Source organism: Halichoerus grypus, chromosome 11 (assembly GCF_964656455.1).
Source record: "Halichoerus grypus chromosome 11, mHalGry1.hap1.1, whole genome shotgun sequence".
Lineage (NCBI taxonomy): Eukaryota > Metazoa > Chordata > Mammalia > Carnivora > Phocidae > Halichoerus > Halichoerus grypus.
Window position 1 is genome coordinate 103,087,054 of NC_135722.1, and position 26,060 is coordinate 103,113,113.

Consider the following 26,060-nt stretch of genomic DNA (forward strand, 5'->3'; position numbering starts at 1 on the left):
GAACTCGCGTCGCCCGGGCTCTGTCCCTGTGCGCTAGTAATTGCTTGTGACCTCACGCAGGTGTGACGAAGTCGCTCAGGGCAGCCGTCGGGCTAAAAGGCATTTATTTTGACACTCCTGAGGCTGTGAGGGAGTGAGGGGTCGGGGTGGTCGGTGTCTCGCTTTTGCACTCATTGGCTATTTTCCCCCTGAAGTCGCAGCACCAGTTTCTCAAGACAACTGGACGCTGTCGGTGCATCATCAATCAGCGACGGACGAAGAGGAGGCCCGCAGAGACCCCCCCCCCCACGGAGGAAGTGACGTAAGAAACTGGCGCCTCCGAGGACGCGAGCGGGGAGGAGGTTGAGGCCATGGCCCCTCGGCGCCTCCTGTTGGTTGGGGAGGGGAATTTCTCCTTCGCTGCTGCTCTGAGCGAGACCCTGGATGCGAGCACCCGAGTAACGGCCACCTGCCTCCAGCGCCCGGCCGACTTGGCCCGGGATCCGGTGGCCGGGGAGAATCTGCAGCGCCTGCGCGAGCGAGGTAGCGAGGCCCACCCCTCCGCGAAGCCCCGCCCCCTGCTGGCTCGGCCCCTTAGTGGAAAGGGTGGGGACGTGTGGCCGTAGGGCTCGCGTGGCTTGCTTTTGAGCGTCCGGTTCCCTGAAAGCCAGCAGCGGGCTTCGTCCTGGGTTGTCTTGCACTGTCCAGGTTAGGGAGGGATTCAGGTCTGGAGACACCCTCCTGTCTATATTTCGTGCTAGGTACTGAGGTACGTTTTGGTGTGGACTGCACCCGGCTGGCGGATGCCTTCGAACTGCACCACAGGGAGTTTGATCGAATTTATTTTAATTTTCCGCACTGTGGACGAAAAGCTGGAGTAGCTAAGAACAGGGAACTGCTTGCCAAGTTTTTCCAGAGGTGAGGAAATGAGACCGCTCACAAGTAAAATATTTAAGATGTACATTACATAGTTACTGCACTCACACATTTTAGTTTGAGAAATAAGGCATACGTGTGTAAGTTAAATGTGATAGGTTTAGAGGGACTATAAAGCTCCAGAGGAACCCACGATCTAGTTGGAAAGGCAGACATGTAACCCTAAATGTTAAATAAAAGTACAAATAGTATGTATGCTCTTGGGTGTGTAAAAGGAGGATCACCTATTTTGGATAATGCAAAATAATGGTAGCCAGTATAATCTAATGGCTGAGAGCATGGATTCAAAATCCCCACCCACCACTTAATAGTTGTATGATTTGGGGTAAGCTTACTTGACCCTTACTTGCTTTTGCTTCTTCATCCATAAACTGAGGATATTGAGGGTAACTACCTCAAATTAATGTGAACTTAAAACAGTGCTTTACACTATTATACCAAAACGTGTGGTACTCTCGGAGGACTCTAGGGGTCATAGTTGTCAAGAAGGTTTTCCACAGCCAGCATTTTAAGTTAGCATTTGAAATACGGAATTTTAATAGAAAGGGAGTGAAAAGAACAATTTTCTAAACTGGGAAGAACAGCCCAATCAGTGAATCACGTATAGGAACTTCGCAGACATTGACCTTTCTATGACATTAGATGAACAATGCAGATACAAAGCCAGGTAATACCCTGGTCAACCACTAGTATCAGTTAATAGTTGAACATTGAATTTACATCCTTACTTCCAGCTACTTCCTTTGCATGTTTGAAGTCTATAGACCTTTGTAAAAAGATACGATTGGATTTTAATTATTTCACAGCCAAACCAAGTATATACAGCTAGCTTTCTATGGTAATTTCAACTTGTTTCTGATAAATTGCTGGTGTCCACCTCTCCCTATTAGCTGTAAAGATGTTCTTGCAGAGGAAGGAGAAGTGCATGTGGCATTGTGCAGAGGACAAGGTGGGACTCCTGCTGATAAGCCCACGAGAGAATGGCACAACAGTTGGCAAGTGGTTGCCATGGCAGCTCTGGGCGGATTCATCTTAAGTGACGTGCGTCCCTTCAGCTGTGAGGCTGTCCCAGGGTACAAGTGCACTGGATACAGGTGAGTAATAACAGACATCTAAGCTTTTTCATCTCTCATACTAATAATGAAAAAAATCTCTTAGGCAAACTTTCCCCTACCAATTTCCTGCTTTGGTCTCTAGAAATGCTTGCTTTTAAAAATAATGACAATAGGGGCGCCTGGGTGGCTCAGTCGTTAAGTGTCTTCCTTTGGCTCAGGTCATGGTCCCAGGGTCCTGGGATCGAGCCCCGCATTGGGCTCCCTGCTCCGCGAGGAGCCTGCTTCTCCCTCTCCCACTCCCCCTGCTTGTGTTCCCTCTCTCGCCGTGTCTTTCTCTGTCAAATAAATAAATAAAATCTTTAAAAAAGACAAAAATAATGGCAATAAATTAATTAATTAAAAAAATGACAGACTCCATACTTGGTGACTATTTTGCCAGGAGTCAAGATAAGTCCTTTCATGTAGAAGGTGCTTTGAACCATATCTTCACCCGGAGCTTACCCTTTGAAGGTTCACAACCCAGAATCTTCAGGATCAAACTGGGTGACCGGTGGTTTTCCTTTGCAGAACCAGATGCACTTATAGGAAAGTTGAACAGGTAACCTGCTGTTTTACCAGAAATTACTTCTTTCTCTAGCTGTATCCTGATTGGCTTGATGGCAACTGTGTATTGAATGGATGCTATATAAATTGTTAATCATGTTGGTGCTATGAATACTTGTCAGTCTGGCCTTACACAAGCCTTTTTAGAATTAAAATTTGTCATATTTTCTGGTATATCATACGGATGGTGGCTGTCAGAGTTCTGAAACACATGATATCTGTTTCTGGTAGATAATTTTTTTTATTTGCTTTTAGGATCACCTTAAGGATAATTCTTTTCTATACAGCTATTTGTGCTTTTAATTCTAGATCCATTATAATTATTATTTGAAGTTAAAAAGTTATTTTTATGTGTGTTTAAACAGAGGTTTCCTAGAAGCACCTTCATGTCATCCTATCAGAACCATTAATGAGAAACTCATTGCTGAATTGGGCAAAGCTTTCCCTCTGAAGAGGCTGAAGTGTTCCTTCCCTTTTCTGCCAGAGGGAAGCACCAGTGATCTCACTTCCTGGAACTGTGACAGTTTGTCAGCTGCCTTTTGGATTAGCCTCTGTGAAGATAACTCAAATTCTGAGTCCCTGACTGGCGGGACAACACAAGACATGGAGAACTTTCTAGTGTTATTTTCAGAATTTAGCCTTCTCAAGGATCATGGAAGAGACAGCAAGGAAGAAGCTCATGAAGAAATCTATGTCCAAACCAAGGTCTGTCTTAGACCTTCTCTCCTAGTTCATGTTCAGGCTGTCATCCAAGGACCAGACTTCCTCCCAGGTTCCCTGCATGTCCTCAGTGGACCTGTCTTTCGGAAGTGCCACATCTTGCCTTTCACCATGCCGGCATTTCATGAGACTTTATTTATCCTTGGGTTTAATAAAAATCTGAAGGATGGTTATCTTCAGTCACTACTGGATCACCTGAAGGGCGCTCTCGATAGCCTTCTGATTCAGACATTGCTGGAGGGCTCTAAGCTGAGCAGTTCAGTGGAATTTGTCTTTCAACCAAATGGGAAAGATTATATTATTAATGTGAAGTCTCATAATTTTGGCTCAGATTGTGCCAAGGATCTGATTATTGGGTCTGTCACTACGTCTGTTACAAGCATTATACACAAGGACCAGTGTTTTATGTTTGTGTCTATGAACTTGGACCTACTAGCCATGCTTGTCTGGGGTATCTCTGACTGGAGGATGTTGTGGACCTTTGATCACCGTTTCCTGAAGAATTTTGTTCCTGGGAAAATAGAACCCTTTAAAAGCTATTCCCTGTATCCCCCGTGTTATGTGCATGATATTAGTTTTTGGTTAGATGAGAAGAAAGAATTTGATGAACTAGAGTTTCACACGGTGGCCCGAGCAGTGTCCCAGGACACTGTCATATCCATACAATTCCTTAGTCGTTTCCAGCATCCAAAGACTCAACAGGTCAGTCTCTGCTACAGATTGACTTACCAGACGTGTGACAAGGCCCTCACCCCGCAGCAGGTGGCATCAATGCAGTCCCAGTTTAGGAAAGAGATTCAGCAAAGACTACATGTAATACCTCGGTAGTTTAGTAAATTTACCTCTCAAGTGTGATCCTTGTGGGTATGGGTGTGGGTGCAGATGAAAAAGACCAATTTGGGGGGCCTAGGTGGCTCAGTTGGTTAAGCATCTGCCTTCGGCTCAGGTCATGATCTCAGGGTCCTGGGATGGAGACCCACGTCGGGCTCCCTGCTCAGAGGGGAGTCTGCTTCTCTCTCTCCCTCTGCCCATCCCCCCCTGCTTGTGTGTGTGCTCTCTCTTTCTCTCTCAAATAAAATCTTAAAAAAAAAAAAGAGAACAAGACCAGTTTGTAACTGGTAGTCCTTTCTGGATTGTGTTTTTTGTAAAATCTTTTACCTTGTGACTCTAGCCAACGTTGGTTGACTCTAAAGAAACTTGGGGCTCTGTCACTTAAACTCATAGACTGTAATGTGATTGGTGACCTTTGGAGTTGTACCGTATTTTGATCCTGAGTCATGAGTAGGAAAACTAACAAAACAGTATCTTGTACTTTAGATGCTTTATTTGTGAAGATGCAATAGAACTTCAGCGTCATATTTATATTTTTTCCACACTGCCAATTCCTCTTCTTTTATCCCAATATGTATTATCTCAATCAATTTATGAGAGTGGTTTTTGGAGTCAGACCAACATTGATTAGCTTGGGTAAGTTAAAAGTGCTCCATAATTTGTATTGGTATCATCATCATAACATTTATTCCATGGTTGACTACTGTTGAAGTCATGGAACTAATTAATGTCAGATTTAGAGTTCACACTTGGGTTTTTCTGACTCAAAAGCCCATGTTCCTTCTCCCATTGTTGCTTCTCCTTCCCTAGTCTTCTTCACTAGTAACCTCTCTGCTGTGATTAACTCTAAACTTTGCCCTCCTAGATTTTGGAGGCTTCTGTTGTAAGCACCTCTCAGAGACACTGGGAGATTAGCTCAGCCCAGGACTCCACAGAATGGAGTCCTCTAATGTTAATTAATGTATGTTCCCATTAATTAATAGTTAGGCTCCGCAGATTGGAATTATATTGTAATCTCTGGGAAGGAAGTAACTGCCTTATTTGTTCGTATATTTGGAGAAAAGCATGTAGAAAGGCAAGAATGGAAGCCAAGATACAAACTAGGAGGTAATTACGGTAATGCCAATGAGAGATAATGGTGACCTGGACCAGGGTGGTAAGATGTTGTTGGGCTGGGTAATATTTAAAAGGATTTGCTGATGAACTATATGTGTATGGGTGAAGGGCGCAGGGCTAAAGAAACAGGAATCAAGGAGGACTGACTGCGTGGTTTTTGACCTGGAAGAACAGAAGTATCATTAACGGGGATGGGAAAACTGGCATAACATTCTGGGGAGTGGGGTAAAGAATCAAGGGATTTCTTTTTTTTTTTTTAAGATTTTATTTATTTATTTGACAGAGAGAGAGATAGCGAGAGAGGGAACACAAGCAGGGGGAGTGGAAGAGGGAGAAGCAGGCTTCCCGCAGAGCAGGGAGCCCCATGCGGGGCTTGATCCCAGGACCCGGGGATCATGACCTGAGCCGAAGGCTGACGCTTAACGACTGAGCCACCCAGGCGCCCCAGAATCAAGGGATTTCTTATGGACACATTTATTGCTTGTCTTTCTACACAAACTATAAGCTAATTGAAGGCAGGTAATGTGATTATAGCTTTCTTTGTTTTTATTAGAGAGTATACACACACACATTTCTTATGAACACATTTATTGTCTTTCTACACAGACTATAAGCTAATTGAGGGCAGGTAATGTGATTTATAGCTGTCTTTGTTTTTATTAGAGTACACACCACACACACACACACACACACACACACACACATGCACACACACCGGGTGGGGGTGGGGTTGTTGCAGAGGCAGAGAGAGAGAGAGAATCTCAAGCAGGCTCCACGCCCAATGCTGAGCCCAATGTGGGGCTTGATCTCATGACCCTGAGATCATAACCTGAGCCAAAACCAAGAGTCAGACGCCTAACCCACTGAGCCACCCATGCATCCCTGATATATAGCTTTCTTCTACCCTAATAGTGCATAGTACAGGGACAAGGTAGCATTTGAGCTGGATCTTAAAATAAGGGCAGTGATGTGATGGGAGGATTGTCAGCCAAGGAGGACATCCATTCTGGGCGGAGGTATAGATAAGGGAGCAGTTGAGGCACTTTCCAGGCTAGTTAGTTGGAATGTAAATGTGTAGAGGAAAGTAGTGGGAGATAAGATTAGAAAAGTAGGTTAGAGCTGGATTTAGCTGATTAAAGACAATGCTGGAATATGGGATTTGTACTTCATTTGGCAGGCAATGGGAGAACTGGTGATTTTTGATTAAGGAGGCAATACAGAGTAGTGCTTTTGAAAATTAATTAGACAGTGTTGCATAGGATGAATTTGAGATGAAGGAACTCTGTAAGGATGCTATCGTAGTACTCCTAGGTAGAGGCAGGGAGGGGCCTGCATTAGAGTGAAATGAGAAGGGGAATGAAAAAGGGATGTCTATAGGAGATAGGGCTAGGCTGGGATGTCTGAACTTGGTACCTAATGATTGCCTATAGGAATTGAGCAATATGATCAATCTCCATTTTCAATATTTGTGAATTTTTAGTATGAAATAATAATCTGGGACCCTGTCAAGTCCAGCACTCCCTCTATATAACATTCTAAGTATATAGCAGTGTATATTAAGTTGATAGTCATTTAAGTTTGAACACCTAAAAGAACTTCATTTTCACTCCCCTCTCCACGTTTTATGTATATGTTGTCCTATTTTACATCTTTTTATTTTGTGAGTCCCTTTAATTTTTTTAGGTATAATGGATTTTACTACTTTTGTCTTTTAACCTTCATCCTAGCTTTATAAGTGATTATTACCTTTATGTTTGCTTTTACTCATGAAATTTTTTCTTTCTGTAATTGTCTTCTACTTATTGCCCCCCCCCCCCTTACAGAAGTCCCTTTAACATTTCCTGCAAGGCCCATTTCAGCACTCCCTGTACAAACGTTTCAGCTACTGCTACAGAGCTCCACAGGATGGGATAGAACTCTGTGATTGGGGGAGTGGGCAGGGTATCAGGAACAGATGAATAACCCCTGAGAGTCAGAGGTGGGCTATCACCTGTATGACATCAGGATCTTCCTCCTCATCTTCTGGGAAAAGCATGGGCTTTGTAATAAGACAGACCTGAGTTGGAATAGGGCTCCACCATTTCGTAGCTATGCAACCTTGGGCCTCAGTTTACTTATTGATAAGAACAAGGTGGTTGTATTACATTAAAAAAGGATAAAGTATGTAAATTGCTTACCAAGTTGCTGTAGTAGAATGGCAGTGCCAGGGGTCTGGTTGATTTGTTGCACAGAATTTCTTGAGGCTTTCATTTTCCTTATTCTATATTCTGCCATTACAGCTTTGTCTCTCTGAAGCAGTTAATTAGCTACAGGCGGTCTCTATCACGCTCCCCCAAAGACAGAGAGGGCCAGGTGCCAGTGACCTTTTAATGACCGCCCTTTCATCTGCAGCTGTGCTGTTATCTTTAACTGGATAAATACCTCTGCCCACTCCGTAGAGTTGTTTAGCCGCTTTCCATTTGTGCTGAAGACTGGAGGGAGAGAGAGTGGGACGGAGGGCGGAATGCCCGGAGTTACAAATATGTGGAGGGGATAGCTATGGTGGCGAAAGTCAAGTCTCAGGTCTCATTTCTTTTCTACTTCGGGATTTGCCCCAATTGGCCCAATAACTTTATAATTTAGTCTTGTCTGCGCATGTCAAGGTCTTTTGTCCCTCGGCGGACACCGTTGCCAGCCAAAGCTATGTCTCCGCGCTTGCCGCCTTCGTAGGGTGCCGAGTTGTACCTTTTTTCCACGCGTGCCATGGCGAGCCGAGGGGCTCGTCAGCGCCTGAAGGGGAGCGGGGGCAGCGGCGGGGACGCAGTCTCGGCCGCGGACAAGCTGCGGGAGCTGCTGTGCAGCCGTGAGGCGAGCGGCGCGGAGCCCCGGACCGAGTAGGTGTGCGGGCGCGGCGGGGGCGTGGCGGCCGGGCGGCGCGGCGCGGGGTAGCGCCGGAGGGTCTCGGGGCGGCGCGGCTCCAGCCTGGCCGCCTCTTGCCCCGGGTTCCTCTGCTCTTCCTGGACGGCTCACGTCCGGTCTTCGCCCCACCCTGGGCCCCCCATCCCGGGTCCCGTGTTTCTCGGGAAGAAAGCCTGGAGGGAGGCTCCGAGGCTGCTGGCCCAGGCCCAGAGCGGGCTGGCGTCGTGGTGTTTGAGTTGGCCGAGCCTCAGTGGCGAGGGCCAAGAGCAGACCTTTTCCGGCTGTCTCTCTGTTTCCTTCATTGCCCGCAAGGTCCTAACCCCTTACTCTTCAGTGTGGGCCCCACAACCTCCGGCACCTGCAGCCGTCTCTGTCCCCAAGCCCGGGGCACTGCGGGTTAGGACCGCTTTGAAGGAGCGGTCAACATATGGAACTGGAGGAGGTTACGTACTTTGCACAAATTAGGCCTCTGTGCATTTGGACAAGTGGGGAAATGAATAAAGATGCATAATAATGACCTTGTTAAGAGAAGAAAGAAAAGGAGAACGAGAGCTTTGTGGCCTTCAAGGAGTGACATCGAGGCAATGAATTAAAGTGTATGAATGAGCTTACGCATTAAAAGCAGGAACTGGAAAGAGTAAGATCAGTTAAAGTCTTCGTCCCTTCTGTATTCTACTTAGAACAACCAACTTCTTAGGTGAATTACTTAAGTGTGCTTTGATGTCCTTGCCATTCTTGTCGTTTCTGTCTAGTTTCAGCCCTTCTAGTTAGTAGGTCTTCCTGACACATCCTCCCTTTGCTTCTGAGCAGGTTATCTGGGAACAAAGCAGGACAAGTCTGGGCACCTGAAGGATCTACTGCTTTCAAGTGTCTGCTCTCAGCAAGGTTATGTGCTGCTCTCCTGAGCAACATCTCTGACTGTGATGAAACGTTCAACTACTGGGAACCAGTAGGTGATTTCTTTAGTTTTCTTTTTTGTTGTTCTTGATTTCATTGCTTGGGACCTTGTTGCCAGTCAGTATACAAATGATATACAAGTGTGACTGGTAGTAAAGCAACTTTTTTTTTTTTAAAAGATTTTATTTATTTATTTGACAGAGAGAGAGGGAACACCAGCAGGGGGAGTGGGAGAGGGAGAAGCAGGCCTCCTGCTGAGCAGGAAGCCCGACGCGAGGCTCGAACCCAGGACCCTGGGATCATGACCTGAGCCGAAGGCAGACGCCTAATGACTGAGCCACCCAGGCGCCCAGCAACTTCATTTTCACTTTTGTATTTTAAGCTGATGATTTACCTGTTGTTGAAGGCCATAGGAAAATGGGGCTTTTTACAAAAAGATGTAATTCGTAACTTTCTTAAAAATTTATTTTAAATCAAAATAATACTTTGAGAAAATTTTTATTTTTTTTAAAAGATTTTATTTATTCATGAGAGACAGAGAGGCAGAGGCAGAGGGAGAAGCAGACTCCCCCCTGAGCAGGGAGCCGGAGGTGGCACTGGATCCCAGGACCCTGGGATCGTGACCTGACCTGAAGGCAGACGCTTAACCGGCTGAGCCACCCAGGCACCCCTTGAGATAATTTTTAAAGTTAACAACTACTACAGAACTTAAAGGGAAAACAGTAGCTCTCTGTTCCACTTCTCATAGCCAAATCCTAGTCCCTAGAGGTGACAACTTTCAACTTTTTTGGTTATTTTTTATGAAATGTGCTAAAAATAGAAAAATGTTATTCAATAGTATGCTTATACTGCTATTTCATGATTTATACATATGTAAGTCTTCTGACTTCTTAGAAAATTCAGAGGTGAAATTTTCTGATCCCATTTTGCATTAAAAAATGCTTAGTGTAGGGGGAGAGAAGCAGACTCCCTGTTGAGCAGGAAGCTGATGCGGGACTTGGTCCCAGGACTGGCAGATTATGACCTGAGCCAAAGATAGCCGTTTAACTGGCTGAGCCACCCAGGCACCCTTTGGCTAATGAGTATTTTAACAAAATAAGTAGAGGGTAAAATTCAAGCTTTTGACATTGACCAAACAATAATCTTGTAGAAATTATAATGTCCTAATACTTTTCAGTATTGGGTCATTTTGATTCTTACCAGTTTCAAATCTTGTTGAGAACTTCAGCATTTCTGTGTACCTTTGTGTTATTAATATTTTGCTTGGAAACTTGGATTTTTGGCCCATTTAACCCTAAATCTGTTTTGTACTTTCAGACACACTACCTCATCTATGGGAAGGGGTTTCAGACTTGGGAATATTCCCCAGTTTATGCGATTCGCTCCTATGCTTACCTGTTGCTTCATGCCTGGCCAGCTGCATTTCACGCAAGAATTCTACAAACTAATAAGGTAAGGGCAGGCCAGTCTGGGAGTAATTACACCTGATCAAGAGATGAGTCTCTGGAACAGTTTTCTGAAAAGGACAAAATAGACTGGTAGGTAGGAGAGGGCTTTTTTTTTTTTTTTTTTTTGAAGAGTAATCATTTATTCATTCAGCAAACATTAATGGAACAACTTTGTAAAAATTTTTTATTTTAATTCCGGGATAGTTAACATACAGTGTTATATTAGTTTCAGGTTTATAATATAGTGATTCAACAATGCTGTGTATTACTAGGAGCTCATCAAGATAAGTGTATTTTTAATTCCCATCACCTATTTCATCCCTCATTGCACCCCCTTCCCTTTGGTAACCATCAGTTTGTTTTCTGTAGTTGAGTCTGTTTTTTTTTTTTTTGGTTTGTCTTTTTTCTTCATTTCTTTTGTTTCTTAAATTCCATATATGAGTGAAATCCTATGGTATTTACATGTTTGCAAATGGCAAGATTTCATTCTTTTTTATAGCCAAATAATCCATTGTATGTATATACCACCTCTTTATTCATCTATCAGTGGACCCTTGGGCTGCTTCCATAATTTGGCTATTGTAAATAATGCTGCAGTAAACACATATATATGCATATATCCTTTCAGTTTAGTGTTTTCATTTTCTTTGGGTAAATACCCAGTAGTGCAATTACTGGATCCTATGGTAGTTCTATTTTTTAATTTTTTGAGGTACCTCCATATTGTTTCCCTCAGTGGCTGCACAGCTTGCATTCCCACCAACAAGTACACATGAATTCCTTTTACTCCACATTCTAACACTTATTTCTTGTGATTTTGACCATTCTGACAGATACGAGGTGATATCTCATTGTGGTTTTGATTTGTGATGAGTGATGTTGAGCATCTTTTCATGTGTCTGTTGGCCATATGTATGTCTTCTTTGGAGATATGTCTATTCATGTCTTCTGTCCATTTTTTTTTTTTTTTAAAGATTTTATTTATTTGTTTGACAGAGACAGCGAGAGAGGGAACACAAGCAGGGGGAGAGGGAGAAGCAGGCCTCCCACTGAGCAGGGAGCCCGATGCGGGGCTTGATCCCAGGACCCCGGGATCATGACCTGAGCCGAAGGCAGACGCCTAACGACTGAGCCACCCAGGTGCCCCTTCTGTCCATTTGTTTTTAAAGATTTAGGGAGCGTGCACAGGGCAAGGGGCAGAGGGAGAGGGGGAGAGAGAATCCTGTAGCAGACTTCTGCTGAGCTGGGAGCCCAACACAGGGCTTGATCCCAGGACCCTGAGATCATAACCTGAGCTGAAATCAAGAGTTGGCTGCTTAACCAACTGAGCCACCCAGGTGCCCCGACCTTGCCCATTTTTAAATTGGATTATTTGTTTTTTCCTTTGTGTTGAGTTGTAGAAGTTTTTTATATGTTTTGGATACTAACTAATGGACCACATTTTGTCTGGTAGGCACTTTAAGTGTTGTGTATGTAACAGTGGCCAAATCCCTGCCCTCAAGGAATTTATAGGTTAGTGGGGAGGATGGATGAATATTGAACAAGTAATTATAAATGCAGTGGGCCTTATGGAGGAAAAGTACAGTGTGCAATGGGATAGCATATTAGGAGAGCCTAATTTAAACAGTGCTGAAGGATAATTAGGAGTTAATGGAGATCTAACCTGATTACCTTTCAGAAATTTAACTGTGATGGGTCTTGGCATGGATATTTTTGGGTTTATCCTGTTTGGAATTTACTAACCTTGAATCTTTAGGCTTATGTCTTTTGCCAAATTTGGGAAGATTTTAGCTGTTATTTTTCTGAGTACTTTTGTCAGCCCTGCCCTGTTTTTCCTTTCCTGAGAGTCCAATGATCTCAATGTTAGATGTTTAATTATAGTCCCACAGGTCTCTGAGGCCCTATTCATTTTTTTTCAAGTCTATTTTCTCTGTGTTGATTGAGCAATTTCTAAGCTTCCAGTTCACTGATTGTTTCCTCTGTCCCCTCCATTCTGCTCTTGAGCCTATCTGTTGAGCTTCTATTTTGATTATTATACTTTTTTAGTTTTAAAATTTCCATTTGGTTTTTCTTTATATATTCTGTTGCTTTACTGCCACTTTCTATTTCATGTTTCCAGTGTGTTCTTAATTGCTCATTGAAGCATTTTTACAACGGCTCCTTTACAATTTTGTCAGATAATGCTAACTTTTATCTCATCTTGTTGGTATCTGTTGATTATTTTAATTCAGTCTGAGATTTTCCAAGTAATTTTCCGTTGAAATGTGGACATTTGGGGGACTATGAGACTCTGGATCTTATTCATGGGCCCGGCATGCTTCCTCTGCATCTTTGGGTCTTATTGAAGCCTTCTGTTTTGTCTGCTGCTCTTGATACCACTCTAGCAGGAGAAAGGAGGGTGTTATCCACCTTTGTTATTGCCAGGTGGGGGTAGAAGTTGAGGTTCCTCACTGGGGTAGGGGTACTTCATTACTGCTAGGGTGGGGTGGGGAGGTGAAGTCCAGATTTATCTACGTGGTCTCCACTGACAGTGTGACCAGAGAGGGAGCTTGTTAACACCAGTGAGGTTGAAAGTCCTGGCTTCCTACTGGGCTTTTGATGGCATGGGTGGGAGTTGGGCTACCTTTTTTTTTTTTTTCCTGGAGTGCTTTGCTGGAGTAGCGTGGTTATTGTCTAAAGGTTTTCTGTCTTGTTAGGCTACCCCTTTCTTGGCCTTTTGGCGAGATTGACCAGGCTTTGGTTGGTGTTTATGCTCTTTGGCATTTCTAGCTGCCAACTTCTTTAGTTCTAAGTCTAGGATATAGAAGGTGAAAGAAAACCCAGGGAACTTACCATTATGTTTTTCCTCTGGTCTTAAAGCCCCTAGGCAGTCTACTACTTTCTCTCTCCCTTGAGTTGTGGTAGGTTTACTTTACTTATAATGTCCAGAGTTTTTGGTTTTACATAGCAGGAGGAAAAGGGAAAAGTATGGCTGATCCATCTTCCATGAAGCAGAAGTCCCTGATGACAGAACTAGAGGGTTAGTAGGAATCATCTAGGTAAAGGAAGAATGGGGATGAGGGAAGAAAGCCATGAGGCTGGGAGGAGGGCCAGCATGGCCTTTTATAAATAGGCTTGATGCTTGGAAGAGACAGTGAGTGGTGGAGTTGGTTTTGTGATACTGAAAGGTAGGAGGAGGCCAGATTTATACAACACCTGGTAGGCTCTAGTAAGCAGTTACTTTTATCCCCTCCAAGGGCGTTCTGAAGCCGTCCAGAGGTTTTAGACAGAGGATAGACATGATTGCATTTGCATTTTAGACTGATCAGAAAGGTAGCACCTTAGAAAGTGACAGAACTCTGTCCTTCCCTTCCCTACGTAGTAGTTCCTTTCTGTTTTTTTTTTTTTTTTTTTTTTGAACTTAGCAGAGGAAAGGTGTATAGGATGAGGTCTTAGTAGAGAAATAACAATATGCAGTGCTTAAGGCTTTTGTGTCCTCTTGGATATCCACTGTCACTTCCAATTTGACCTGTTTAACAGAATCCTTCATCTCCTAGCACTCTTCCTCTTATTTCAATGACCTGAGCAGGAAGCAGAACTGGAATGAAGATTTCCCTTCTTGTTCTTCCTTATAATCTCCTTTCTGTTAGGTTCTGCCAATGGAAGCCAATAGGGGACCACTTGACAAGGAGGAATTAGAGCTTATAGAGCCCCAGCCCCAGCATCATCTTGTACAGCCAAGAGGGTGGATTGTTGCTGAAAGGCAATCTGGTAATAACTGGCACCCCTAGTGATGGTTACCTTTCCAAATTCTTGCCACCCTAAACAAGAATACCTGTTTCGTCTCCCTGTGGATCTGGGTGTCCGTTTCTCTGAACTACGTACTCAGCAGTGGGAGCCCACATATATATGGGCTACTTAATTTCATGGAGTATTGCCAGATTGCCCCCAGCGTGACTATGCAACTTTACACTTCTGCAACAGTGTTCCATGTTTCAGCCACCTCACATCTCCTGAGCACTTGATATTTCTGACTTGTTAATTTTTGCCCTTCTCATGTATGTGAAAGGTTTCTCATTCTAATTGCGTTTCTTTGATTACTTGTGAGGTGCAACATTTCATTTGTCATTCATATTTCCTTTTCTGTGAATTATGTATTCCTGTCCTTTGGCTGTTTTGCAATTGGGTTTTCTGGTTTTGTCTCTTGATTTGTAGAAGTTCTCCATGGTCACCCCTTGTAGGTTTTAGATACTGGAAATCTTTTGGCTGTCACCGCTCTATTTTGTCTGTGGACCTTGTGTTGAGCAGAAATCTTTAATTTTGATACAGTTAAGCCAATTAGTTTTTCACTTAAAAGTTGGTGGGTTTGGGTCTTTCTAAAAGAAATCCTTCACTACAATTCACAAAGATGTCCTTACATATTTTCTTAGCTTATAATTTTACCTGTCACATAAAAGGCTTTAATACATTTGAATATTTTTTTAAAAAGATTTTTAATCTCTGCACCCAGTCCAGACCCCAAGATCAAGAGTCGCATGCTCCACTGAGCCAGGCAGTCACTCCAGTTAGAATATTATTTTTTATAAATTGTAGGAAGATCCAGCTTAATTTTTTTTGTGATGTAGTAAACTGAATTTTTCAGTACCACAGATGGAAGAGAATCCAAGAGATACATCTGATAAACCAGTGACACTAATAAGGAAATTCAGCAAGATTTAGATTAAGATTAAAAAACAAAAATCAGTTGTATTCCTCGGTATCAGCAATTACCACCAGAAAAACAAAACAAAACAAAACAAGATTCCTTTCATAACAGCAACAAAAAGTATGAAGAATGTAGGAATTAAGCTACCCAAGACTTGGTAAGACTGAAATGGATACATTTAAGAATTTTATTAGCGGATACAGAAAACCTGACTAAATGGATAAATGTATCATCTTAAGGATGGAATGACAAACCTATAAAAATACTGATTCTTATATTAATATATAATTCAATGCAACTCCAATCAAAACCCAACAGGGGGCGCCTGGGTGGCTCAGTTGGTGAAGCAACTGCCTTCAGCTCAGGTCGTGATCCTGGAGTCCCAGGATCGAGTCCCACATCGGGCTCCCCGCTCAGTGGGGAGTCTGCTTCTCCCTCTGACCCTCTCCCCTCTCATGCTCTCTCTCACTCTCTCTCTCTCAAATAAATAAATAAAATCTTTAAAAAAAAAAAAAAAAACCCAACAGAATTTGGGGGAGAGGCAAACTGTGAAATGATTTTTAAAATACAAATTTTAAAATGGACAAAGTGAGAAATTTATCAACCAGATACTAACACACTACAAAGCCATAATAATAAAAACAATATGGTACTAAGAATTTGACCAATGACCTAGAATAAGGAGGCCAGAAACAGACCCATACATGCTGGAATAAGGTATATGATAGATACACTATTACAAATCAGAAGAGAAAGGATGGATTATTTAGCAGATGGTACTGAAAAATCTGGCTCACTACATCTGAAGTCCTAGTAGCATCGAGAATAGTGCTCAGTGTATACTAGGTTTTCAGTATGTTTTTATTAATCTGGCATTTATTGGATTGCTTTATTGAACTGTTAGGAATTTTTTGGTTATGGTGATGAAAATGGGATGTATTTCTAAGTTACATGCAGTAATATTAATAATGATATATGTTTAAGTAGTGCTTATTTTCTGAAGTATTCAATGCTCTTAAGTAGACCAGTAACCCCTATTACATTTATTTTTTAAATTGATGTTCTTAGTTATGAAATTAATAAAATCCCATTACAGGTGTTTGGAAGATAGGAAAAGTATACACCTAAGTCCCAGCAGCCTGATACAGCCACCTTTACCATTTTACTACATTTATTTTCAGTCATTTCATATGCTTCTGATTTCCAAAGCTGTAATTCTGGTGTGTAAATAATATCATATTGTATATTTTTACCTGGTATTGAATAATTATCTGTAATTATCAATATATTGTTGTTTAGGTAATGTTGAATGCATGAGTTTTATAGCATATGAATTTTTCCACTGTTGCTGTAACTATAAATTTTAAGATCTGTGTAATAGTCCATGAAATATATGTGCATAATTGATCGAACCATTTCCCCATCATCGGACATCGTGTAGTTTATTTTTTTTAATTTATTTATTTGACACAGAGAGACACAGCGAGAGAGGGAACATAAGCAGGGGCAGTGGGAGAGGGAGAAGCAGGCTTCCCACGGAGCAGGGAGCCCGATGTGGGGCTCGATCCCAGGACCCTGGGATCATGACCTGAGCCGAAGGCAGACGCTTAACCACTGAGCCACCCAGGCGCCCCCATCGTGTAGTTTTTTTAAGCAGTTTTTTTCTAACGTAATAGTGATGCACTTACCATTTTCATGAATAGAACTAACCTTCCCTGCTTAGTTCGAGTTACTTCTGCAAGCTGGACTCATAGAAATAGGTGTACTGGGTCTAGGGGTAGGAATATATGTACGGTCCTTGATACATACTGCTTTTCAAAAGGATTATGCCAATTCATTGTTACTAATGACAAATGAAAGTGGTTTCATCTTTAAGAGTTTTCTTGTTTCTGTGACTTCTGTCCTGGGTTTCTTTCAGATTCTTGTCTTCTACTTTTTACGATGTCTCCTGGCTTTTGTGAGCTGTATCTGTGAACTTTACTTCTACAAGTGAGTATAAAAGCTTTGCTTCTAAAAGTGCTATGATGGAAGCCCAATATAGCATAAGATTTTTTTTCTGATCATAAGCAGTGTTTACAATAGAAAAATAGACTTCCTCCTAGCTCCTAATACTATATTTGAAGGAGGACTTAAAAATTTTTTTCTTGCTTTATTGACATATAATTGAAATAGAACATTGTGTCAATTTAAGATGTACAACATGATTATTTGATAAATGTATATGTCATGAAGTACCACAGTAAGGTTAGTTAACACATCCATCACTGCACACTTTGTGGCAAGAACATTTAAGATTTACTCTATTAGCAACTTTCAAGTATGTTAACAATGTATTGTTAACTATAGTCACCATGCTGTATACTGGATCCCCCAGAATTTATTCATCTTCTAACTGGAAGTTTGTACCCTTTGGCCACCATCTCCTAATCTTCTGTCTCCCCTCTACCCCGTGTTTCCCCAGCTCCTAGAAACCACCATTCTATTCTGTTTCACAAGGCTGGCTTTTTTTTAGATTCCACATGTGAGATCATACAATATTTGTCTTTTACTCTCTGACATTTCACTTAGCATAATGCCCTCAAGGTCCATCCATGTGTTGGAAGTGGTAGGATTTCCTTTTTAAATTTATGACTGAATAATATTCCGTTGTACATGTATACCACATTTTCTTTATCCGTTCATTCATAGGTGGACATTAAGGTTGTTTCTATGTCTTGGCCGTTGTGAATAGTACTGCAGTAAACATGGGGGTACAGATACCCCTTTGAGATAGTGATTTCATGTCCTTTGGGTGTATAACCTGAAGTGGGATTGCTGAATCATACGGTAATTCTATTTTTAATTTTTTTGAGGAAAGAAGTGGGACTTCTTGTTTTGAAACAAACTGTTGGGGGGAATACTTCTGATTATCACTTTCCTTCCTGAAGTTCTTAAATTCTGTATCTTCATATAAAGTTAGGTTAATACATGAGTAACTGGTGTTTTATTTGGTAGGATTTAGTAGAGCCTTATTTTTGATTGCAAGATACAGAATCATGATTTACTTCTTCCCCTTGAACTCAGATGATAGGAAATTATTCCCACTGTGGGACTCATTGCTCTTACTTGCACCCAGTACATTGTCTTTCACCAAGTGCCTATTGGTTGGTTGAATATTAGTCAAAGTATTGAGCATTTAAGAGTGGCAGTAATAAAAATAGCCACTTTTTTTTTTAGATGTAACCTAACATTTTAAGAATGCTTTAAAAAGTATTTAGACTTAATAATCATTATGAAAAATGTCCCCACTGGAAAACAACTAAAAATGTCAGATACAGAAATTCTTTGGCCTTGACTCTGGGTGGCGCAGAGGAGAAGGAAGCAAGCGTTGCCGGCTTTGAGGATTGTAACCATACATTGGTCTTCATTATTGGTTCAGGACTGAATTCACATCACCTTACATGGTCCCCCCCTCCCCCCCAAATCCCAAGTTGAGAATTTATTTTAAATTGTTCTGGATTGGTAGTACCCATAGGCATCTTGCAAAAACAAATGGAACTTTTCTCCAGAGAGCTGGATCTTTAACCCAGGTGTCAAAGAATTACTACAAATAAAGTTCTAGTGAACAAGAAATTATAATAAAAATAAATCACAAAGCACGAAAGAGAACAAGACGTTGTACATGAGAACCAGCAGAAATAACAGCTGACATGCAAAACTTCACTTACTAGGAATTACTAAAGTAAGAACATAAAATATATTTGATATTTCTAAAAAAGTAAAGAAAGGAATTGAAAACATGAATGAATAAGAAACAAGAGCCTCAATAATCCATGGAGTGAAAGGGAATTTAGAGAATGGGAGGAAATATTTGCAAACCATAATCGGAAAAGAGGTTCAATTCCAAAATATATAAGGAACTCCTACAACTCAATAGTAAAAAAAAACAAACAAAACCCTATTTTTTTGGTAAAGATTTTATTTATTTGACAGAGACACAGCGAGAGAGGGAACACAATCAGGGGGAGTGGGAGAGGGAGAAGCAGGCTTCCCGCTGAGCAGGGAGCCCGATGCGGGGCTTGGTTCCAGGACCCTAGGATCATGACCTGAGCCGAAGGCAGACATTTAACGACTGAGCCACCCAGGCGCCCCCAAGAAAAACTCTATTAATCTGACTAAAAATGGACTAAGAATTTCAATAGACATTTTTTAAAGAAGATACACACTTAGCCAGCAGGAATATGAAAAGATATACAGTGTCACAGATCATCAGGGAAATGCAAATCAAAACCACAGTGAACTACAACTTCCTATTAGAATGGCTATTATCAAAAAAACCCAAAAAACAAAAATAGGTGTTGGCAAGGATGTAGGATTGGAACCTTTGCGCCCTGTTGATGGGAATGCAAAATGGTATAGCCACTGTGCAAAACTGTGTGGAAGTTCCTCAAAAAAAAATAGAACTACCATATGATCCAGCAATCAAACTTCTGGGTATTTAAAAGAATTGAAACCGGATTTTTTTTTTTTTAATTTTTTCTTTTATGTAGTGTTCCATGATTCATTGTTTGCATATAACACCCAGTGCTCCATGCAATACGTGCCCTCTTTAATACCCATCACTGGGCTAACCCATCCGCCCAACCCCCTCCCCTCTAAAACCCTCAGTTTGTTTCTCAGAGTCAGTAGTCTCTCATGGTTCGTCTCCCCCTCCGATTCCCCCCCTTCACTTTTCCCTTCCTACTTTTTTTTTTTTAAACATATCTTATTTGTTTCAGAGGTACATGTCTGTGATTCATCAGTCTTACAAAATTCACAGCACTCACCAGAGCATATACCCTCCCCAATGTCTATCACCCAGCCACCCCATCCCTCCCACCCCCCACCACTCCAGCAACCCTCAGTTTGTTTCCTGAGATTAAGAATTCCTCATATTAGTGAGGTCATATGATACATGTCTTTCTCTGATTGACTTATTTCATTTAGCATAATACTCTCTAGTTCCATCCACGTCGTTGCAAATGGCAAGATTTCGTTTTTGTTTTTTTTTTTGATGGCTGCATAGTATTCTATTGTGTATATATATACCATATCTTCTTTATCCATTCATCTGTTGATGGACATCTTGGCTCTTTCCATAGTTTGGCTATTGTGGACATTGCTGCTATAAACATTGGGGTGCACATACCCCTTCGGATCACTGCATTTGTATCTTTGGGGTAAATACCCAGTAGTGCAATTGCTGGATCGTAGGGTAGCTCTATTTTCAACTTTTTGAGGAACCTCCATACGGTTTTCCAGAGTGGCTGCACCTGCTTGCATTCCCACCAACAGTGTAGGAGAGTTCCCCCTTCTCCACATCCCCGCGAACATCTGTCATTTCCTGACTTGTTAATTTTAGCCATTCTGACTGGCGTGAGGTGGTATCTCATTGAGGTTTTGATTTGCATTTCCCTGATCCCGAGTGATGTTGAGCACTTTTTCATGTGTCTGTTGGCCATTTGGATGTCTTCTTTGGAAAAATGTCTGTTCATGTCTTCTGCCCATTTCTTGATGGGATTATTTGTTCTTTGGGTGTTGAGTTTGAGAAGTTCTTTATAGATTTTGGATACTAGCCGTTTATCTGATATGTCATTTGCAAATATCTTTTCCCATTCTGTTGGTTGTCTTTGGGTTTTGTTGACTGTTTCCTTTGCTGTGTAGAAGCTTTTTATCTTGATGAAGTCCCAATAGTTGCTTCCCTTGCCTTTGGCGATGTTTCTAGGAAGAAGTTGCTGCGGCTGAGGTCGAAGAAGTTGCTGCCTGTGTTCTCCTCTAGGATCTTGATAGATTCCTGTCTCACATTGAGGTCTTTCAACCATTTTGAGTCTGTTTTTGTGTGTGGTGTAAGGAAATGGTCCAGTTTCATTCTTCTGCATGTGGCTGTCCAATTTTCCCAACACCATTTTGAAACAGGATCTTGAAGAGGTATCTGCACTTTAATGTTCTTTGTAGTATTATTCACAATAGCCAAGATTGGAAACAAGTTAAGTGTCCTTTGACTGATAAATGGGGGAAAATGTGGTATATATACATAGAATGGAATATTCAATCTTGAAAAAGAAGGAAATCCTGCAGTGTGTGACAACATGCACGAACCTTGAGGATGTTGTGCTAAGTAAGCTAACCAGTTATATAGATGGACAAACACTGCATGATTCTACTTATGGGATTCTAAAATAGTCAAACTCGGGGCACCTGGGTTGCTCATTCGGTTAAGTGTCTGCCTTTGGCTCAGGTCATGATCCCAGGGTGCTGGGATCGAGCCCCGCATCGGGTTCCCTGCTCAGCGGGAAACCTGCTTCTCCCTCTCCCACTCCCCCTGCTTGTGTTTCCTCTCTCGCTGTGTCTCTGTCAAATAAATAAATCTTTAAAAAAAAAAAAGTCAAACTCATGGAAGCAAAGCATAGGTTGGTGGTTGCCAGGGGCTGGGCAGAGGGGGAAATGGGAAGTTGCTAATCAATGCGTCTAAATTTTCAGTTGTGCTAGATGAGTAAGTTCTAGAGAGCTACTGCACAACATTGTGTGGATAGTTAACAGTACTGTATTGTATGCTTAAATATCTGTTAAGATAGAAGATAGACCCCCGATTACCTGTTCTTACCACAATACAATGAAGAAGATAAAAGGAAAAAAGGAATGAGACTATGAAGATAACCCAGCAGATCTGAGAAAGAACCAAATAGAACTAGAAATGAAAGTAGTGGAATTGATACTTAAAATGCAGTGGTTAGAGGCGCCTGCGTAGCTCAGTCGGTTAAGCGTCTGCCTTGGGTTCAGGTCATGATCCCAGGGTCCTGGGATGGAGCCCCACTTCGGGTTCCCTGCTCAATGGGGAGTCTGCTTCTCCCTCTCCTTCTGTCCCCACCTTCCCTTACCTCCCCCCGCCCCCCGCTTCTGCTCTCTCTCACACTCTATCTCAAATAAACTTAAAAAAAAAAAAAAAAATGCAGTGGTTAATTTGAACAGCTAGACACTAACATGCAAGCCAGAAGATTGATCTCAAGTCAGAATGAAGTACAGAGTGACAAAAGGGAAATATGAGGGAAATGTAAGGGAAATATAAAGATGTTAAACATGTGTTGACAGATTCAGTCAGATTCTAGGAGATGATAGAATGGGGAGAGGCAGTATTGCGGGAAGTAATAGTTAAGAATTTCCACAATTGATGAAAAAAAAGATGCTAATTCATAGATTCAGGGAGCCTAACATATCCTGAGCTAGATTAATAAGGAATTAGTGAAACCACGTAGAACACCAAGGGCAAAGAGGATCTTAAAAGTTGACAGAACTAATAGAATTACCTACAAAGGAATGTTAGTTAAATCAACAGAAGCCTTCTCAAAAGCCAGAAGATAAAAAAAATCTTCAAAGTGCTCAGAGAAAACGATTGTCATCCTAAAATTGTGTACTCAGCTAAGTCATCTTTTAAGACCAAGGGCTTAGTAAGGATTTTCAGACCAAAAAAAACAAACAAAAAGGGGGGAATTTGCCATTAACAGATCCTCACTAAAGGAACTTACAAAGGATATACTTAGGAAGAAGCAAAATTCTTTCAGAAAGCAGCTCTGAGATGCACTTAAGGAACCTGAGCCCGGAGACAGTTAACACGGGTATATCTGCACAAATGTGGACTAAATGAAGCGGTAGTCATTCCTAAGAATGTTTACGGGGTTAAAAACCTCCAAGAAGGAAGTAAAGGAAGTGTGTAATTGCTCGGCGTTGAGAAACGTGGACTTAGACAACTGCTTATTAATGCTTTGTGTGTCCATTTTCTCTGATAACTATCATTTATCGAGCAACTCTGTTCCAGGCACTCTTCTGAGCGCTTTTCCATGCTTTGTCCTCACAGGAGTCTGACAAAGTAGGCATTCTCATTATCCTCACTTGACAGGTGAGGAATCTGACAGAGGGATTTTGTCACTAGACCAGGGTACCGCTGCTCTTAAGTGGTGGAGCCCAAATTTGAACCTGTGCCCATCTGAATCTGAGGCGGTACTCTTCCACTACATCATGCTGTTTTCCTCTTGATTAGTATACATGATCTTAGCATGGAAAAGATACATTTCCTCCTAGGCAGAGAGCTTCTCTTCTGCTTAAAGAGTAAGAATATTTGGGTTTGTTTTGCACACAAAATTGCTAACCTGTCCAGGCAGCTCTGTGTTTGATTCAGATCTTCAGTGTTCTCTGCGATGCAGGCATGTGTTTTTCCTTTGATTTGAAATGTCTGTCCTTAAGATTGGCTATGCTGATGGTCTTTGCCTTTCTCCTAGGGCTGTGTGCAAGAAGTTTGGGCTGCATGTGAGTCGAATGATGCTAGCCTTCTTGGTTCTTAGCACTGGCATGTTTTGCTCCTCATCAGGTAAGTAAAAGGGCAGGTGAGGGCGTAACAGGTGCACTGAACTTTCATAGTTGCATTGAAAGGGAGAACTTGTGTAGGCATAGGTTATGTTTGGATAGCATATCAGTAATTAGCAGAGCACTGTTACCTACATGATCTTCATAAACCCTTACAGCAATTTTGTGTTAGGGTTAAGAAACATTTTCTCATTTTTGCAGATGAGGATACGGAAATTGAGAAAAGTGAAATGACTTACTGGGAGTCAACTCATAAATGGCAGAGCTTTCTATATCATGTTGCTTTCTATTACATTATTGTATATATATATTTTTATTACCGTAAGGCTGAAAAACACCAGCACCCTCTGCCTTTCCTTGCTGTTAGGGGAAGAGAAATAATTTTGTTATCTTGTTCTTGTTTGTGTCTAAAAACCTGTGTTCATGGTTCTGCTTTCTGCCCATTATTTGCAATGTATTCTATAAAGGTATGTATCCTCTGTTGGGCTTTTTTTTTTTTAAACAGTACACTTAAAGAGAATTAGACTATAACCTTAGAGTGGTGGCTTGCAAGTTGGGCTGCCATTGAATATTTCTTTTCTCTGAGCCATGGTGGCCTGCTGCCAAAAGGTAGCCTGTTTCCACTTTTCTGGAAAAATTAAGCTACTAGATAAAATAATCTCAATTCTAATTTCTGTTTGTGTGTACCAGAATCTAGTATACACACGAAATATACATAAAAATAGTGTTCAGCACAAAGGTGTATATTGAACTTCGTTGACTGTGTCAAAATCTATGTGGTTGTGCGAGACCTTATGAGAGTCATTGTCCTCAGTGAGACTGTGCTCTCCCCCCCAGGCCGGCAGAGACCTCCGATTCCTCTGCTCCTTTGTCCTCTGCATTGGCAGCTGGAACTGACAACTTCAAATAGCATCAATATTATTTAGCATTTATCTGTGAAGCTTGTACCTCATGTTTGGTTACTTTGCTACTCCTAAAGTTGATTCTTAGGAGAGGGAGATTCTCAGGAGGACCTTTAGCTTTGTCATCTCAGCTGAGAATGAGAAGGCGCAGAGAAGTTCAAGGGATCCTTTGATACACAGCCCGTAAACCCTTTACTGAGTTGGGGAGATCATATGGCCTATTTGTGCTCCTTGCCTCATGCTGATGTTTCTTCCCTAGTGCTAGGTGAAGCAGGCCTACACAGTCTGGAGAGGCAGATCTGCATTTTTGTGTAAAATTGTTAGAAACGCCGATCAGATGTTACTGTTGCAGAGCCCGCAGAGACCCTGAAAGTACTCAGTTCCTCTGCTGTTTACTACAACAAAGTAGTGCTAAATGGAAGTAACTAGGGGACGGCTACAGGCCAAGCTATCTATGTCCGTCGATGCAGGATGCAAAGCAGGGTTGCCATCCAGTATGTGGCCCTTGAGAAGGCTTCCCAGAATTCCTAGGGGGTAATGGTTAGTGACAGGACAGTCTCAGAAGCCTATCAGAAGATAAACTGCTTCAGAATCAGATAAACTGCTTCAGCAATGGTTCTAAGTTTCTTGCAGCATATTCCCTGCCTGGAAATATAACCTGGAATTCTCTAAGTTTTGGATTTGGGGTACCGACCAGGAGAGGAATGGCGTGCTTGGCATTGTATAACTAGGCATGTGTTGGTACCTTAAAAAAACAAGACTGAGAAAATAAGAAAAATTATTGAACTTCATTTTTTTTTTTTTAAGGAGTATCATTTTACTGCACAATTCTAATACATTCCTCAAAATATGTTCCTGGTTATTGACATCGTGCAATGTGGGTAAATTTTTAATAACACCTAATAAACCTCAAACTCTTGTCCCTCCCCCCCCCCCCCCCCCGTGTTCCCCATTTCTTTACTCTTGCAGCATTCCTTCCTAGCAGCTTCTGTATGTATACCACGTTGGTAGCCATGACTGGCTGGTATATGGACAAGACTTCCGTTGCTGTGCTTGGAGTAGCCGCTGGGGCTATCTTAGGCTGGCCATTCAGTGCCGCTCTTGGGTAAGGGACTAACACAGTTCATCTTCCTTGTATCCCTGGGCACATAGTAAATCTCCTTGTTCTCTGGTTATGACCTGAAGTTACAGGAATGAATTGGACTTATAGAGATTATGGGAAATGGAAGAATATTTCTCTTGGTGCATATTGTTGATTAATTCTAATAAGAATAGTAACTATTAAGTCTCTGCTGTATGTTAGCTGCTGCTAAACCCCTTAGAAACTTTATTCCTAAGCCTTACAACATCTTTGCAGGAGAAATACAATCATTAGTGCTTTATTTTTTTATTTTTTATTTTTTAAATATTTTATTTATTTGAGAGAGAGCATGCGCATGAGTTGGGGGAGGAGCAGAGGAAGAGGGCCAAGCAGACTCTGCACTGGGCTTGATCCCGGGACCTTGGATCACTACCTGAGCCAAAATCGGGGGTCAGTCGCTTAACCGACTGAGCCACCTTGGTGCCCCAGTCATTAGTGCTTTATAAATAGAGTCCAAAGGGTAATTTGCTTTTA

General features: G+C 41.8%; 2 protein-coding genes across 6 annotated transcripts in view; both read left to right on the forward strand.

The window, feature by feature from the left end:
• Nucleotides 1-3: 3 nt before the first annotated feature.
• FDXACB1 (ferredoxin-fold anticodon binding domain containing 1) lies at nucleotides 4-4,496 on the forward strand. 2 transcript variants are annotated; one of them, XM_036075440.2, is made up of 6 exons: nucleotides 4-60; nucleotides 195-522; nucleotides 741-897; nucleotides 1,806-2,009; nucleotides 2,410-2,568; nucleotides 2,939-4,496. In XM_036075440.2, the coding sequence occupies exons 2-6, from the start codon at nucleotides 351-353 to the stop codon at nucleotides 4,119-4,121; spliced, it is 1,875 nt and encodes a 624-aa protein (XP_035931333.1). In that variant the 5' UTR covers nucleotides 4-60; nucleotides 195-350; the 3' UTR covers nucleotides 4,122-4,496. The 2 variants fall into 2 exon arrangements, with proteins under 2 accessions (XP_035931333.1, XP_035931334.1); XM_036075441.2 differs by lacking the exon at nucleotides 2,410-2,568 and having other exon boundaries at nucleotides 2,939-4,494.
• Nucleotides 4,497-7,892: 3,396 nt separating this feature from the next.
• ALG9 (ALG9 alpha-1,2-mannosyltransferase) overlaps nucleotides 7,893-26,060 on the forward strand; it is an 87,729-nt gene continuing 69,561 nt past the window's right edge. The window contains exons 1-6 of one of the 4 annotated variants that reach the window (XM_036075439.2): nucleotides 7,893-8,113; nucleotides 8,949-9,087; nucleotides 10,353-10,487; nucleotides 17,086-17,156; nucleotides 23,459-23,547; nucleotides 25,415-25,550. In XM_036075439.2, the coding sequence (XP_035931332.1) occupies nucleotides 7,983-8,113; nucleotides 8,949-9,087; nucleotides 10,353-10,487; nucleotides 17,086-17,156; nucleotides 23,459-23,547; nucleotides 25,415-25,550 (701 nt within the window). In that variant the 5' untranslated portion in view covers nucleotides 7,893-7,982. Of the gene's footprint in view, nucleotides 8,118-8,756; nucleotides 8,776-8,820; nucleotides 8,836-8,948; nucleotides 9,092-10,352; nucleotides 10,488-17,085; nucleotides 17,157-23,458; nucleotides 23,548-25,414; nucleotides 25,551-26,060 lie in introns of those variants that run through there. The other 3 variants (XM_078059002.1, XM_078059001.1, XM_078059003.1) reach the window with 3 other exon arrangements.

What these genes read in the sequence shown, in the direction of transcription:
- FDXACB1 (XM_036075440.2), top strand. Translation starts at nt 351, where the DNA reads ATGGCCCCTCGGCGCCTCCTGTTGGTTGGGGAGGGGAATTTCTCCTTC. An exon ending in GCAGCGCCTGCGCGAGCGAG is followed by an intron (nt 523 to 740) that starts GTAGCGAGGCCC and finishes ATTTCGTGCTAG; the next exon opens with GTACTGAGGTACGTTTTGGT. An exon ending in CTTGCCAAGTTTTTCCAGAG is followed by an intron (nt 898 to 1,805) that starts GTGAGGAAATGA and finishes TCTCCCTATTAG; the next exon opens with CTGTAAAGATGTTCTTGCAG.